Consider the following 15,864-nt stretch of genomic DNA (forward strand, 5'->3'; position numbering starts at 1 on the left):
TACCGTAAACTTTCTTATTAGGTTATAAGCCTATGATCACTCACACTGGCCTCGGGCCAGATAGTCCAACTACTTGTACACCTAAGCATTAAGCCCGTCACCAAGATGACGTCGATGTAACTTTCCCCCAGTTCCAAAGAGAAAGTCGGCGGTTGTTCTGCCTCATTAGGCAAGTATAGGTTGCTGGCTTCAACAAAGTGTGCGAGACCAGAGTCTTTGGGGGTCAGTGTGAGTGGTGAACCCCAGACGGAAGACTTGACGTTAGCGTCCAGAACAACCAGCACTGTGATGCCCAGGAGACCGTTCAGAATCCGCCCCATCTTCGCCAACAAGTCATTGATACTCCATCCAACCTAGAAATATTCCGACACCAGTACAACATCGAGCCTACCCCTCGTGACTCGCACGACGGTGAATTGGTCGTCAGAAAACTGAGGCATATAGAAAACACCCAACGAGACCGAACGTTCGCAGAGAGCGGCCGTTGCTTACGAGAATGAATAAGATCAACCCTGTGGAAGCCGACCACCCTATCCCCGACCGTGTACGGCTCCTGGACCAAGAGTAACTCGAGGTCGTACTACTCAAGGATCTCATGGCTTCATTGGTGGCTGCCCTGGAATGGTGCAGGTTTAACTGCCTCAGGCGCAAGCGTTCAATATGGTGACGACCATCCTCGAAAGCTTCCCCCAGTTCAAGTGTCGCCATACGCCGTATTATGGACGATCTTCGCCCGGGCTATGTCGTGCGACTTGCATTGTTTGCTCCCGACCCGGTGTCCGGCATCAAAGCCTTTCACCAAGGCACAAGGAGAGCACTTTGCAGACACGGCCTTACTAGGGCAATTAACTGCCCTGTGTCTAGCAAGGGCGCAATAACCACACATCTCCGACTGCACTCTACAACATAGAGAGGTGTGACCAAAGTCTTGACATCTGAAGCAGCAGGGTACTTCTGTATGGTCAACGACCCTGTATGAGGTCCACCCAAGGAACAGCCAACCACCAGCCACCAAGACCTGCTGGATCTTAGGCAAGGTCTCAACTACCCAGTGGTTCTTTGAGGCCTCTTTCCACCCCAACTGCTGGACCACCCTGGTTTCCTTGAGGAAGACCTCGGCAGCCATATCCAAAGCTGGATTTGGCTATTTCTTGCCTTTAGGATTTCGGTCTCCTCTACCCTCGTTGTCCTTGGCAAATCATGTACCAATATTTGTGGCCGCTGCTCAGCCAGCAGCTGAGCCTTCAGTCTGTTCTTTTTCAGAACGTTGGCCTCCAGCAGCCGCTTCGCCTGCTGCTCACTTACCACCTCCAGCATGACGCCATTGTCCCTTGTTCTCATGACCAGGGAAAATTGGAAGTTTTCTTTCCTCGGATCCAGGACCTTTTTCAGGAATAGCTCTGTCATGGCTGACGAAGCCCCTGAACCAGGTATAATCGGAACCACCTTGACAGTGGCCCTCATAATTTTGACAGTCAGTACCTGGGCTGGCAGCAGTGGAATATGCCGCTTAGGCCCAGGAGTGGCAGTTACTGTGGCCTACCTGACATAAAAATACCTTACCTATGGGATTTCCATTATTAGTAATTATGTCAGAAATATATTTGCAGGATTTTGAGAGTAAATTAGTACATGGCATTGTACAAAGTTGTACATATGGAGAAGGTATGCTGATGATATGTAATCCAGTAATAAACAATGAACATTTAATAATATTGAACAAATTAAATTCTTGTAATGAAAATTTAAAATTTACATTTGAAATAGAAAATAGAAGAATGTTAAATTATTTAGATGTCAGTATCAAAATAAACAGGACACCAAACAAACCTCAGTAAATAGAAAACCTACATCTGATAATATAAAAATTCATAAAAAATCAAACCACTCTTGGTCTCATAAAATTTTATACAAGTATGATTAATAGAGCAATTTTATATAAACATAATAACAAAGAAGTTAAATAATTAAATAAACATAAAAAACCATACAGTGTTTGAAAATGAATATGATATTATTTTAATAATATTTATAAAAAACAACTGCAAAATAACTATCCTACAAACAATACATAATAAGACACAAAAGAATGTAAAAATTTACAAAAAGTATTTTATACATTAATAACATCATTAAAAATATTACTAAAACTTATAATAAAGAAATATTTAAACCAGCATACAAACCTAATAACCACGTAATAAAATATTTAAACAACAAAAATAGTAATAAAATAAACAATCTTGTGAAATTTATAAAATTAAATGTAATGATTGTGATGATATTTATATAGGAAAAACAAATAGATCCTTTAAACTAGATATTTTGAACACTATAGAAATTACAAAAAATAATATTTATATAATATTAATAATTTTTATATAATATGATCGATGATTTAATAAACAATAAATTTCCATTTCTGATATTAACACAGATTTGGAAATATTAAAAATTGATAAAGTTGACAAAATTAAAACTATTTTAGAAAAGTATCACATATATAAATATAAACAAAATTCCAATTTGATAAACCATCAGATATTGTTTGAGAGAGACGATCTTATAAAAACTGCAACAGAGAGCAGCACTCTTGTAAATTAATATGCTATTTTCTTTATTTTAGTATTTTTATTTTTAAATTTTTATTATGCATTAATGGAATTATTTCAATCATGATTGAGGATGCAGGATTCCATGAAAGTACCTTCATGAAAAATTAAGTTAAGATATGTCTTATCTTAATTTTGTGTACTAGGTAGTTTATTTAATAAAATTTAAATATAATTTAAGATTCATATTATTAAAATATGAATCTTAAAAAGATTGATTTAAGTAATATATATATATTTATATATGCAAATTATGTGCCCATTGTACTAACTTATTAATTTAATTTACACTTAAGTATTACCCTTAAGTAATTAAGTACCCTTTGTGATGGTAGATTTTTTTAATTTGTGCATATTTAGTTTTACTTTTTACAATTTTATTTAAATTTTAAAAAAAACAATTATTTTGAGTTTGGTGATTCATGTCCAAATCACTTTTGGAAAAATTTTTGATTATAGTTCAAGTTATTCAGTTTAAAACCTAGTCATTTTTGTAGTGTTTTTTAAATTTTATTTGGACAAAAGAAATTATGAACTAAATTTATTATAAATTTATGAACTAAATTTATTATAGATTTATAAAAATAAATAATAAATAATGCTGTTTAACATTGTAATATAATATATGCTTAATTATTAATAATACTATATTTATTAAAGAGTAGTAGCATTTCTGTATTTCTGAAAGGTTCTGGTTCTGAATTCCATTTAGGATTAGTATTTTTCATAACCTGTAGAATTCAGATATCATCTAGGATGTTTACCTGGTGGGTTTATTTATAGTTAACCTTAAGCAGTAATAAATTTAAGAAAAAAATGATATCAATGAATGAAAACTAATATAAACACTTATATAAGTGTGTATTTTGATATGTAGTAAAAGGTTATTTTGAAAATAAAGATTACTTTGTTTTAAAAGTGTTACAGTTAAATATTCTTACTAAACAAATTTTAACTACTTTCTTTATAACTAGTGTTATACACCACCAGTGTTGAGGCATTTGTTTTATATAGGATAAAAACATGAAGTGGATGGATGAAGCTGAAGATGATGTAATCTATTTTAGTTATGGTAGTAATGAAAGGTACATCATTACCTGAAGAAAAGATCAGCATTTGTTAAACTTAAAAGTTCACTCATTTGAGTGTAGGTAATTCTGTTTATTTTACTGGTCAGTAGAATTTTTTATAAGGGTGAATATATCTCGGGCCTGGGAATTGATCTGGGGGAGGTTCATCTCTAGCAAATGGGTTTGATGTTGTGCAATGGATTCAGCACCTGGTCACATAAAATATGAACTTGTTAAGAAATTTTTCAGTCTCTCATCCCAGCACTAATACTTTGGCTCACCAATTTCATCGGGGAACTGGGTCATTGAGGAAATAAGTTTGGGGACATGTAATTGTGTCTTAAGCTTAATCTTCCAACCTGATAGTCTTATTACACTTGTGCATCTCAGAAAGTACCAATGTAATTAATAACTGGAAGGAATTGGGGAATGAGTTGGGAAATAATCTCAGACTGTGCTGGCCAGGAAGTGAAATAGGACAGCCCCTTCATCTCTCTGTTTCTATAGTGGAGCCAATATTTGTGTTTAGCGAATCAATTAATCATGCAGAGCTTAAGATGAACAAATTAACTACACAGATTGAGAAGTGGTTGAAAGGACTCAAATTTTAGCAGCTTAAAGGAGAGATAAAAGTATAAATAAACCTTTGTGGTTGACCTGTGTGTGTGTTTCAAGTATTTTTTTTTTTTATTAATACTTGAAGATTTCCTTACCACTTTAAAATTAATACTACCTATAAGACCATTAATGAAGGAACTTAACTAAGTCCCAAAAACAGCTTTAGGAGCTGTATTTTCATATATTTGAGTATAGTATTTTAAATTTAGCTCTTTTTTAAAGTGTATTCTGGTCAATAGAGTAGATATCACTTTCCATAGTATGCCTACATATGATGCTTGTTAATTTTAAGAAGGCTATGTTATTTATTTTTCAGAATGATTCATTTCAAAAGTAAGTACTTCATTTAAGGTTTCCTATAAGTAGGTTGGTTATAACAGTATACAAATTGTTATGCTTTTTTACAAAAAATTTCTAGAATCATAGAAATTACCAATAATTATTGTTTTCCATTAAAAGATGAGTTAATCTGAAAACTAATAATAGATTTTGTTTTGTTTTACTTTCTGTTCCTGTCTGCAGTAGATTTTCAGATTTATACAACAAAACATATCAAGCTTGGAATTTTCAGACATCTAGATAAATTGAACAACTTTTAAAGTAGTTTTCTTTAAAAGTGAATAACTGGATGTTTTTGATATTTAGTAAGTAATGATTTAACACTTTAAGTAAAAGGAAAAAATTGATAAACATTAAAACTAGCAAAAGAAAGGTTTATTTAATAACTAAAATGTAATTAAAATTACTTAAGATAGTTTATTTTTATAGGATATCAAGAAATGGATGGATGAAGCTGAAAATGGTGTAATCTATTTTAGTCTGGGTAGTAATATGAAAGGTACATCATTTCCTGAAGAAAAAAGATCAGCATTTATTAAAGCTTTCTCAAAGTTTCCTAAAGTACGAGTTTTATGGAAATGGGAAGCAGATACTAAATTACCAGGACAGCCAGATAATGTTTTTGTAAAAAAATGGCTTCCACAACAATCAATTCTTGGTGAGTAAAAATGTTTTCTAATATTATGTATTTATGTAAAAATAATTGAATAATTTAAAAAGAATAAATTATTTATTAATTATAAAATAACTATTTATTTACAGTTGCAATTATAGACTGGTGCCCAACTACTATTGCCATTTGCATTTTTATGAATGAGAGGCGAAGTTTGTAATCTATGAAAAAAAGCTTACCCTAACTGAACCCTTTTATCTTTCTGGATGATAGGCAGAGATACAAACACTCTACTGCAGAAGTTAGCATAATAATAATAATAATGGAAACAAATAAATTAAGATTTATTTAATGTAACAAGAATGTTGCAAGGAATGCACATAAATTGTTAACAAGAAGAATTTCAATACTCCATACATTAGGCCATTTACATGAGGTCTTCCATTTTAAGGTGGTAAATGATTTCTAACATTATGTATTTATGTAAAAATAATTTAAATAATAATTAAAAAACATAAATAATATATTTTATTAATTATAAAATAATTAATCATTTATTTACAGTTGCAGTTGGTGCTCAATTAAAATTGCCATTTGTATTTGTACAAATGAGAGGTGAAATTTGTAATATATGAAAAAAGCCAAGCCTGACCAAATATTTGTTTTTGGATGAAAGGCAGAAATACAAACACCCTACTATGGAAGTCAGTATAATAATAGTAATAATGGAGACAAATAAATTATCCTGACCTCCGTAGGGGAAGACCTACAGTGGTGATAGTGCAAGACCACCTCCTTTGTTGCTAGCCCTGATGGGCTTTATTAGAGGTTGTCTTTTAGACCCTCTAAACTTGATAACAGATCACAGTCATCAGTTTGGCCTCTGTCAGGATGCCATTGGTGTAAATGCCTCTGTGGACATTTCCATCAGAGTATTTGCACATCTTACTGTCATCTTTTGTTTGGTCTTTTCCAATCATGACCACCTACCATTACGTACAACCCTCGGTTATAAAATTAACTGATTCGTGGAATCACAATCCCCACACCATCCTTTAACACTGAAGGTTTCACACAAAAACGTCTCATATCTAATTTCAATTAACATGACTTGACTGAGTAAATATTCATTCTACCCATAGTTAATATTGTAATCATTTTACACAACCAAATTATTCACTTTTAAAAATAGAAAGGAATAAAAAATTCATTTCTAAAACTGAAATAAGAACTATCATAAATCCTGGAACTTCATTTTGAGGATTTTTATTTTTTTGTAGAGATTTAAAGAGACAGCTACAGTTTAGTTATAATGAGAATTTAATTTTTATGGGTTAATTTTATAATAAATTTTAATTGGCATTGATTCTACTATGATTATTACATCTTATTTTATTAATTTTTGATAATATAAAAAAACATGCACAAGTAAAATTCCCTTAAAGTTCAAATTTCACTTTTGAGATTAGCAAACTCAATATTCCAATCCTTATCTGGTTTTTAAAATTTTAATATTATCTTATCCCCTATTGTACATACTATTACACTGCTGATCATCATACATGTATGCATACAGAAATACAACCTAGATTTAGTACTTTTGGTAGATACTTTATAAAAATAATATTTGTTGACACAAGTTACATGTTTTTATTACATTTTATGGTATTGATGTTAATGTTAGTATAATTACAGGACAATCCTGGGTATGAGGATAAACTATCCTGATCTTGTGATGCAGTCTCTTTGGAGGTATTCCATTTTCTTTCTACCTTTATTGTTTTCCCTGATTTGTTTTCTTCATCCACCTGGAGCTCAAGAGATCCAAGCCTTGTTTTCTGCCATACCTTTAACTTTTCCCCTCATCTGAAATTCTTTGTCAAATCATCCTAAATTTTCTTCATCACTTCTTATATATAACAGATTCCAGCCCAATACCCTCTTTCAAAGCAAACTCTTTTCTCAGTGTATGTCAAATTCAGTTGCCATCTTCTTTTAATTTACATTAATATTTTATTTCCTGACAGAAGCTAACTGTTGGCATTTGTCATTCTATCAAATTCTTTCTATTAACAAATCAGGAGTACCTTTTGTCTTCGCCAGTTCTTTGTATCAGGCCAATTTTCACTTCCTTAGAGCAGTTAGTCTCTTTTGTAGGGAAAAATATATATTTTAGTAGTTCTTGACATATTGTTTGTTTTCAGATATTGTACTGTTATCCAAATGCCAGATTCACTTAGTGAATCCTACATGCAATGTCCTTCCTTGTTCCACCACGCATATCACAGCGTTCCTTAGATATAAAATTCCTTCTAGATATAAAAATCTTTCATGCGCTGTAATAATCATCTTGCTTATTTAGAACTGCTCTTCTACATTTGTGTTAAACATATTGATGGTTTTCTTTGCATTGATCTACAGATCAGCTTCGCATTATTTTTTTTCCAGATCTAAAATTTTACCCTTCATCTTATTTATAGACCAAGTGATAATATCCAAACACCATCTAGGAAGTGAAGGTCCTTCATCTCTGTAAGATCCTCATCATATTGAGGAATTAGGTGGACCTTTTGTTTACTCATTTGCCTTCCTTAAAATTTAATGTATCAACATTAGGAATGTAAGAGATTATGATGTAGATCCTTGCCTGACTTCTGATTTCATGCAAAATTTCTCATCGATTTTCCTGATTGCACAACCTAGCAAATAGGGCCTCTATATATTTCTTTTATAATATTGATCTTTTTTGGGAAGCTGGATGCTTTGATGTGTATTCATAGTGGTTCTCTCATTATTCAATCAAATGCTTCATAATCTGTAAACAATAGTTACGATTTATAATTCCATTTAACACTGCTCAATTACGATCATTAGGGAATTTATTTCATTGATATATGATAGTGTTCTTTAAAAGCTAGCTCTTTCTTTCTTTGTTATTCTTAACTCCTTTCCTTATTATATCCAATAAAACTGTAAAATTTTGCCAATAAAAGGCAGTGTGATCTACAACCTTCCAATTCTTATATTTGCTCAAATTCTCTCAGTGTGAACAATCACAGTCTGTAATTTTACCAGTAAAATTGGCCTTCCTTAATCTTCAGACATAATTCAGTTCCATGATTAGGTACGAATGAAATTACAGTATCCAACCCATGAAATCTTCTTCAGCCTATGAATTCAGTGCTTGTTAGTTAAAGGAAAGTCTTTCCTTTAATAGGCACCAGTTTATCTTTTCCTTATATATTGATTCTACTATAAATTTAAAAAAAAAATTATTTTTCTATTACAGCTCATCCCAATATTGTACTTTTCATCAGTCAAGCTGGGTTGCAAAGTTTACAAGAAGCTGTACATTATGTAGTACCAGTGTTGGCAGTACCTATATATGGAGATCAGGAGTATAATGCAAGAAAATTACTTGATACCGGAGCTGGGCTTGAATTGGATTTTTATAATATTACATATGAAAGTGTTTATGATAAATTAGAAAAATTTCTAACAAGTACCAGGTATTATTTGTTTTTGTTTTTATTTTATAAAAATATGAGATTATGAATGTATGTATATTTGCTAACACTCACATCACATGTATGCTAATGTAACTATTTGAATGAAAAGAATACATTGTATAATAGTAAAATGTTTTATATAAAAAAATTGTATTTCAAGACTAATTGCTATCTTTGACTTTTAGAGTTATTTCAGGAAAAATAGCTAAAAACTCAATCAGAATAAGAATCAAAGAATCACAGTTTGATAAAGATTCTCATGCTTAAAATTTATATTTGGTAAAAATGAATTCTGTTTAATAACTTATTACTTCTGTATTTTATACAAGTAAAAGAGAAGGAAATGGTTCTTTATAAATTGTTAAAAAAAAATATCAGTTTTGAGGAAAATACCTACCATGTATAACTTTTATTAAAGCCTAAAGTTATATTAATCTTTAAATATTTTTAAAACTCTTTGTGATAAAAGATTACATAAATAGAATTTTTTATATAGATACTTTTACTATCACTAGCAAAATAATTTTTCTTCATCTGTAATTTTTATTGAAATAAGTTGCCAGATAATAAATCTGTCTAAACAATTATGAAGTTTATTAAATATCAAAAAATTAATTACTATGAAAAATATTTATCACTGCTCAGAATGTATTTTCTGCTGATAGATAATGAAAATTTATATATTATATTTTTTTGATACCGTGATGATAAATATGGTAGCAGAATAAGAATTTTGCAGTTGACAGTTGTAAATATTTATAGTCATTTTGGTAGAAAAAAATATAATTTTTGTAAACATTGAGATTGCTATAATGTTTTGAATGTCCTTGAAACCAAATTCAGTCTCAAAATCAGAATTTGATTGTTTTCATTATATTATCAAATTTAAAATTCCTTATAGTCATTACAGTGAAAATCATCTTGAAATGAGGCAGAGTTTTGCCTGCTGTGAGTGATTTCGTTAAATTTGCTATGAGATATTTGGTTAAAGTTTGAAACCATGCTTTCAGGAACCACTCCAGGCTAAGTTTTATGATGGTAGTTGCAGGAAAATTTGTATTCTGGAGCTGTGCAAAAGTGGCTATGCACCAAATTGAAAAATTTCTTGCAGGAAGGAATTCAATAACTTGAAAAAACCTACCATAAAATCCAAAAGACAGCTTCCAGCTTGGCTTAGTTTTGGAGTAAACTACATTTCAAGTGGTCAAATAGCTTATTTGTGCATATACAATCACAGCAGGAGCAGTAGCTGATGGTGAGCTACATAATTGAGAGTCTTTGTGTCATTATTTTTTAAGTTTTATTTTTTCCTTACATTTAAACACTAATAAAGATGATTTTTTTATTATGTAGTATTTATAATAATAATAATATTTAAAGAACTTGGAAAAACTATATGATTTTCATATTTACTGATTATTATTTTATTTGAATATAACAATCATTAACCTAAAACTTTTTATGAACATATCACTATAATTTTTATGGATAGTTGTTACAAGGGGAATAAAGCTTTAATAAAGAAATAAGACAACAAACAACTTTATTTTATAAAAATTATTTTGTTTTTAAAAAAATATATTTTAATTTTCAGTATGCCTGTTGCAGTCTGTCGGATGATAATTAAAAAATATATATAAATAAATAAAAATAAATATCTTTGAATTGTAACAGGAAAACTGAAAATTAAAATAAATGTATTTATTTTGTTTTTTTCGAGTTTTATAAAAAAATTTGTTAGGCTATTATATTCAAATAAAATAATAATCAGAAAATGTGAAATTCTTATAGTTTTCTTTTCTAGATCCTTATTAATATTATTATTGTAAATATTCTATGCAATAAAATAGACAAAAGAATAAAAATGGGTCATTCCAAGAAAATTAAGAAAATAAGTAAAAAGAAATGAATTCTAGTTTATCGTTTCAAAATAAAAAAAAATTATCTCCATTAGTGTAAAAAAATAAAAGTTAAAAAAACAGCACAGATTGAAACCAAGAGCTCATGATAATTAACCCTCCCACCTATTAACTGTTTGGCTGGTGCTGTAACTGTACATTTACAAATAAGCTACTGGAACTACTCAAAATCTTTAATTGGAGTTTGCTGCACATTTATTGTTATAAACAACAATAAATGTTGTTTACATCAATAAACAACATTTATTGATGTATGCCCTTGTGAATGCATGAAAGTAGAAGGGAATGTGTTGAAGTTTAAGCTTATATCATTTATGTAATTTTAAAACTTTATATTTTTTCAAATATAATTTTACTTTTTGATTTACACTCATAATTTCTTTTTCTTCTACAGATTTTACCTTCTGCATATTCCCTATCATCAAATTAACTTAATTTTAATTTGTCTTAATACATGGTTCACTAACCTACTTTGTAAAAATCTCCTGTAAAATTACATTTCAAAGAAGTGGGCCATATTATGGGACATTTAAAATGCATTTGTGGAGCATCTAATATATTATTTTACTGAAATTAATCTTTTTAGATTCATATTATTTCCTCTGTTCTGTTAAATTATATTTTTAAATTCTGTTAATATTAACCATCTTGTACAGAATAATAAGATACGAATCCTACCTTAATTATATCACGAAATTACTTTTGTGTAATATAGGAATTTAAGAAAAAAAAAAAAAGGAAAGTCTAATTCTATGCAAAATCATGCTTCTGACTATTAATATTAGTTTTTAACAAAGCTGTAGAATACACTCATATCAGGTAATTAATGGAATGGCTGGGAGCTGAAAGGGTTAACTACCAAAACATTAAAATATTGTTGCGTGTACACCGTTCAACAAGGATATTGAGAGATAGCACTTGTAAAAATTCTTACAAGTACAATCTACTTACTCTTAAATAACTTATAATGTACAAAATAACAGAATATAATGCTGATTTTAATACAAAGTTTAAAATAAATAATAGAAAGTATATAGAATTAACAAGAGATTATAACAGCAACCATCAACAATTCACTTATACAAGAATTATTAACTTTCATTGTTTATAAAGAGAAACTACCTTTTACTTTTATAATTTCAGTTTGTCCCCTGTTCACAAAAAACTCACCAAACTGTTTCCTGTACTTAAAAACTGTCCAAAAATGGAATACTTGTGACATAATCTTCACTTGCTTGTTATCGTGCCCTTAGTATGAATGTTCCCGCATACTGATCTCATATTTTTCTTACACTGAACTGAAACTGTAACTCACTGGTCTTTAGCAGTATCTATATCTCCAGGCCTAGGGCTTGACCTGTAGTAACAGTAGCCAACCCACCGTTTTGTTTGTTCAAATGTAATGATTTATTTTATCTGCATCTTCTATGCTTTCTGTAAATTCTTTGTAGAAAGACTTTCTTTGTTTTTTCTTCTAGATTTTTTCTTCATTTTTTCTCTCTTCATTTTTCTGGAAGCTTCTCTACTTGTTAGAATTTATATAGATGTATTATTATTTACTAAATACATTTTAGTCATTTAATACATATTTAGTCATTTTGTATGACTTAACTTTCACAATATGATTAAGTTTTAGAATGTAATGTTACTTTTTATTATAATTTAATTGTATTTTATTTTGTTTAGTTATAAAGAGAATATGAAACGTGTATCTGCAATAAGCAAGGATAGACCGATGCCACCTGTTGATACTGCAATCTGGTGGGTAGAGTACGTACTAAGACACAATGGTGCTCCACATCTTAGACCAGCATCACTTTCTTTAAAATGGTACCAGTTATATATGGTTGATTTGTTTTTATTTATTGCAGCTGTAATATTGTTATTATTATTAATAATTAGGTTTATTTTTAAGAAAATATTTAGTATCTTTAGTATTTTAAAACACAAAGAACACAAACAGAAAACTAATTAGGTTTAATTGAAAATCAGAATTTATATATATCATTTATGTAATTGAAAAGTAGTTACATTACTGTTATTATTATTATTATTATTATTAAAATTAGATACCTTTAAAAATTTATTTTGCATTCTTTGTTTTTTAAAACGGAGAAAACTTATTTGTTTTAGTTTAAAATTATATATTATACAACATTATTGCACATTTTATCGCACAATATAAATAAATAAAGTTTTTATTCTGCTTTTGTGTTTTTTTAAATTATTTTTTTAATAAATTCTTTTGGTTATAATTTTCTTTGAAGTTGTTAAAGTATGAGTATGTTTTATTGTTATTAGGCATTACAAAATCAGAAAATATGTTAATTTTTTAAGTAGTCAATAAATCTCAATAAGATTGCTTTATATATATATATATTTTGTGTAGTGCACCTAGTAAATTCATGATAAACAAGATAATATAGTTATTAAATTAAACATGTGGGAGTAAATGTTCTATTTTCAGCTTAAATGCAAGTATTACTGTTTTACTTTTGTTCTAATACAGGGTGTCCCGTATAAAACGCAACCCAACCTTATATTGGAAGGTATTGAAATAATAAAAAGGTATGTGTAAATGTAATTTTTATTATTACCATCCATTACCTTACATTTAGAGTAAATGTTGGAAGTGGCCGCCATCTTCTTGAATACAAGCTTCAATTCTTTTTACACCGTTTCTTGCTACTTTTTTCAAAGTTTGTGGCTGGATATTTAATACAGCTTGTTCAATATTGACTTTCAATCGTTCAAGTGTTCGTGGTTTGTTGTTGTAGGCTTTTTCTTTGAGGTAACCCCATAGAAAGAAATCCGCAGCAGTCAAATCTGGAGATCTTGGTGGCCACAAGCCTCGACCGATAACACGATTACCAAAGAATTCCTCAACGAAATCAGAAGTTGAACCTGCATAGTGCGATGTCGCACCGTCATGTTGTAGCCAGCAGTGTCTGTCTTCCTCTTCCAAGAGTGCAATGAACTAAAATAAAATATCATGATATCGTTCTGCATTAATGATGTACTCGAAAAAAATAAGACCGATTATTTTCTTCTGCGATATTGCGCACCACACGCCCAACTTCTGCGGGTGTAATTATTTTTCGTGATAAACATGGGGATTTTCAGCACTCCAAATTCTACTGTTTTGGCTGTTTACGTAGCCATCCAAATGAAACCGGGCTTCATCTGTGAATCGGATGATGTGAAACGAATCCATAACATTAATTCCCTCACGCAGAAATCGACGGAACCGTTGACAATATTGTAGCCGTTTTTCTTTGTCGAGCTCAAGAAGTTGATGAACCGTTTGAATGCGATAAGGTCATAATTGTAATTGTTTGGTCGCCCGATGAACAGTTGATTCAGGCAAATTAATTTCAGCAGACAAACATCTGATCGATTTATTTGGCGAGGCGAGTAATCGGTCTTTGATTTCAGTGACTGTATCTGTATTCAACACTGACGCAGGTCTTTTGTGTTCCTTGTTATTAACAGAACTGGTCTCTCTAAATTTTGCAACTAACCTTAATACTGATGTTTTGTTAGGAGCTGGTTTATCTGGGTACTTATGGCGAAACAAATCTTCACTGCAACCGCCGATTTTGTACTGAAGTACGACTCGACAATGAAAACACGTTCATCTAGCGAAAACACCATCGTGTCTCTAGCGATATACTGAACGTTATGATTGCATTGTTGTTACTATCGATAGTGTTCTACTGTATCGCCGCGATGTTCAGAAGTTGGACGAGTCCATTTCAGTAATGAGTAGGGAGTAAGCTTGACTTTTGAAATTTCATGGATGAGTGATTGATGGGTTGCGTTTTATATGGGACACTCTGTATATCAGTATATGTAGAAAATAGCAAAATTGCTTTTACTTGAGTTAACATGGAAGAAACATATTTTGAAATTAATTTGATTTATTTATTTTCCACCTTTTATGTGGATATTAAAAATACTTTGGGTGGCTTGAATTAACTTGTTCATGTTACTTTTTTATAGATTGAGGTTTTATTTAATTCTGTAACATTTTATTGGAATTTGAAATTTCATAAAAAAATGTTTACATAAATATTTTAGTTGTGACAGGCTGACATGAACAATCATATATAATAAATTTCCTTAAGTAAATACTAGCTCTCTTCTGGTCATGAGATGCATCTTCCTCTTCCAAAAGTGCAGTGCATTGAAATAAAACATTTTATATTGTTCTGCACTAATGGTGTACTGAGAAAAAATTGCAACTAGCAATTTTTTTTGTGATTTTGCAAACTTGCATTGTAGGTCCTTCTATGGTGGTGAAGTTTCAGTTAATATTGAATTTAATTAGCACATTGGTCAATATGTTGATTAATTACTTGAATTAAATATATATATATATATATATATATATATTATTATTATTAATGAATGTAAAGTAATTGTTTTTAATGTAGTCAGTTCATTACAGAATTATTGTTAAAACATAAGATTAATCTATTGATAGCTATAAATTTTAAAAAAATGACTAAAAATTCAAGTTCATTATAATAACAAAAAAGCTGGAAAATACTTGACTTTCCTGGTTATTGATAATAAAAATTGAAAGTTAGAGCAAAAAAAACAAAACAGAATATGTATTTTTTAGAGGTGCGGAATACATTTAAAAATATTTTTTTAAAAATATTCATATGGTTAAGCTTAACAAGTTTGCTTAAGTAAAGCCTTCTCTAAATCTAACACCTTCAGTAATGGCTAAAATAAGAAAAATAAAATTTTCAAAACTTTTGTACATTTTAGATCTGGGTCTATTATTAAAAAAATATTGTAGACATTTCTTGGTAGTCTACATATCAAGTACAAACTTTCACAAATTTTTTGAAAAGTATTTAAACTGAACAGAGAAGGAGTAAAAGAACAAAAAACATATATTTCATTTGTAGGAGGTGGAGGGGTTGATTTTTTAGATTATTTTTTATGCACTGTAGGTAACAAACTTGCTTTAATAAAGTTTTTCCAAGATGACTCTGAAGAAAATTAAAATTGGTTTTTACATGAGATAACCCCAACATTAACGAATTTTGAAAAAGAAAATATGTTCAATGCTCCATATCTAGAAATATTTGAGTCAATTTGAAGAAAATTGCTTTGGTCAGTTCGAGGTATAAAGCCAAAAGCAGTGCTACACATGTATACAAGTATGTA

The 15,864-nt window shown here is 30.0% G+C and overlaps 1 protein-coding gene across 3 annotated transcripts in view; it reads left to right on the forward strand.

Annotated features, from left to right (window-relative positions):
* The window catches only part of LOC142323814 (UDP-glycosyltransferase UGT5-like), a 32,584-nt gene extending 19,698 nt beyond the window's left edge, over window positions 1-12,886 (forward strand). For all 3 annotated transcript variants that reach the window (XM_075364060.1, XM_075364059.1, XM_075364061.1), the window contains exons 5-7: window positions 5,069-5,297; window positions 8,542-8,761; window positions 12,367-12,886. In XM_075364060.1, the coding sequence (XP_075220175.1) occupies window positions 5,069-5,297; window positions 8,542-8,761; window positions 12,367-12,655 (738 nt within the window). In that variant the 3' untranslated portion in view covers window positions 12,656-12,886. The remainder of the gene's footprint in view (window positions 1-5,068; window positions 5,298-8,541; window positions 8,762-12,366) is intronic.
* Window positions 12,887-15,864: the final 2,978 nt, after the last annotated feature.

Source organism: Lycorma delicatula, chromosome 4 (assembly GCF_047948215.1).
Source record: "Lycorma delicatula isolate Av1 chromosome 4, ASM4794821v1, whole genome shotgun sequence".
NCBI classification, from domain to species: domain Eukaryota; kingdom Metazoa; phylum Arthropoda; class Insecta; order Hemiptera; family Fulgoridae; genus Lycorma; species Lycorma delicatula.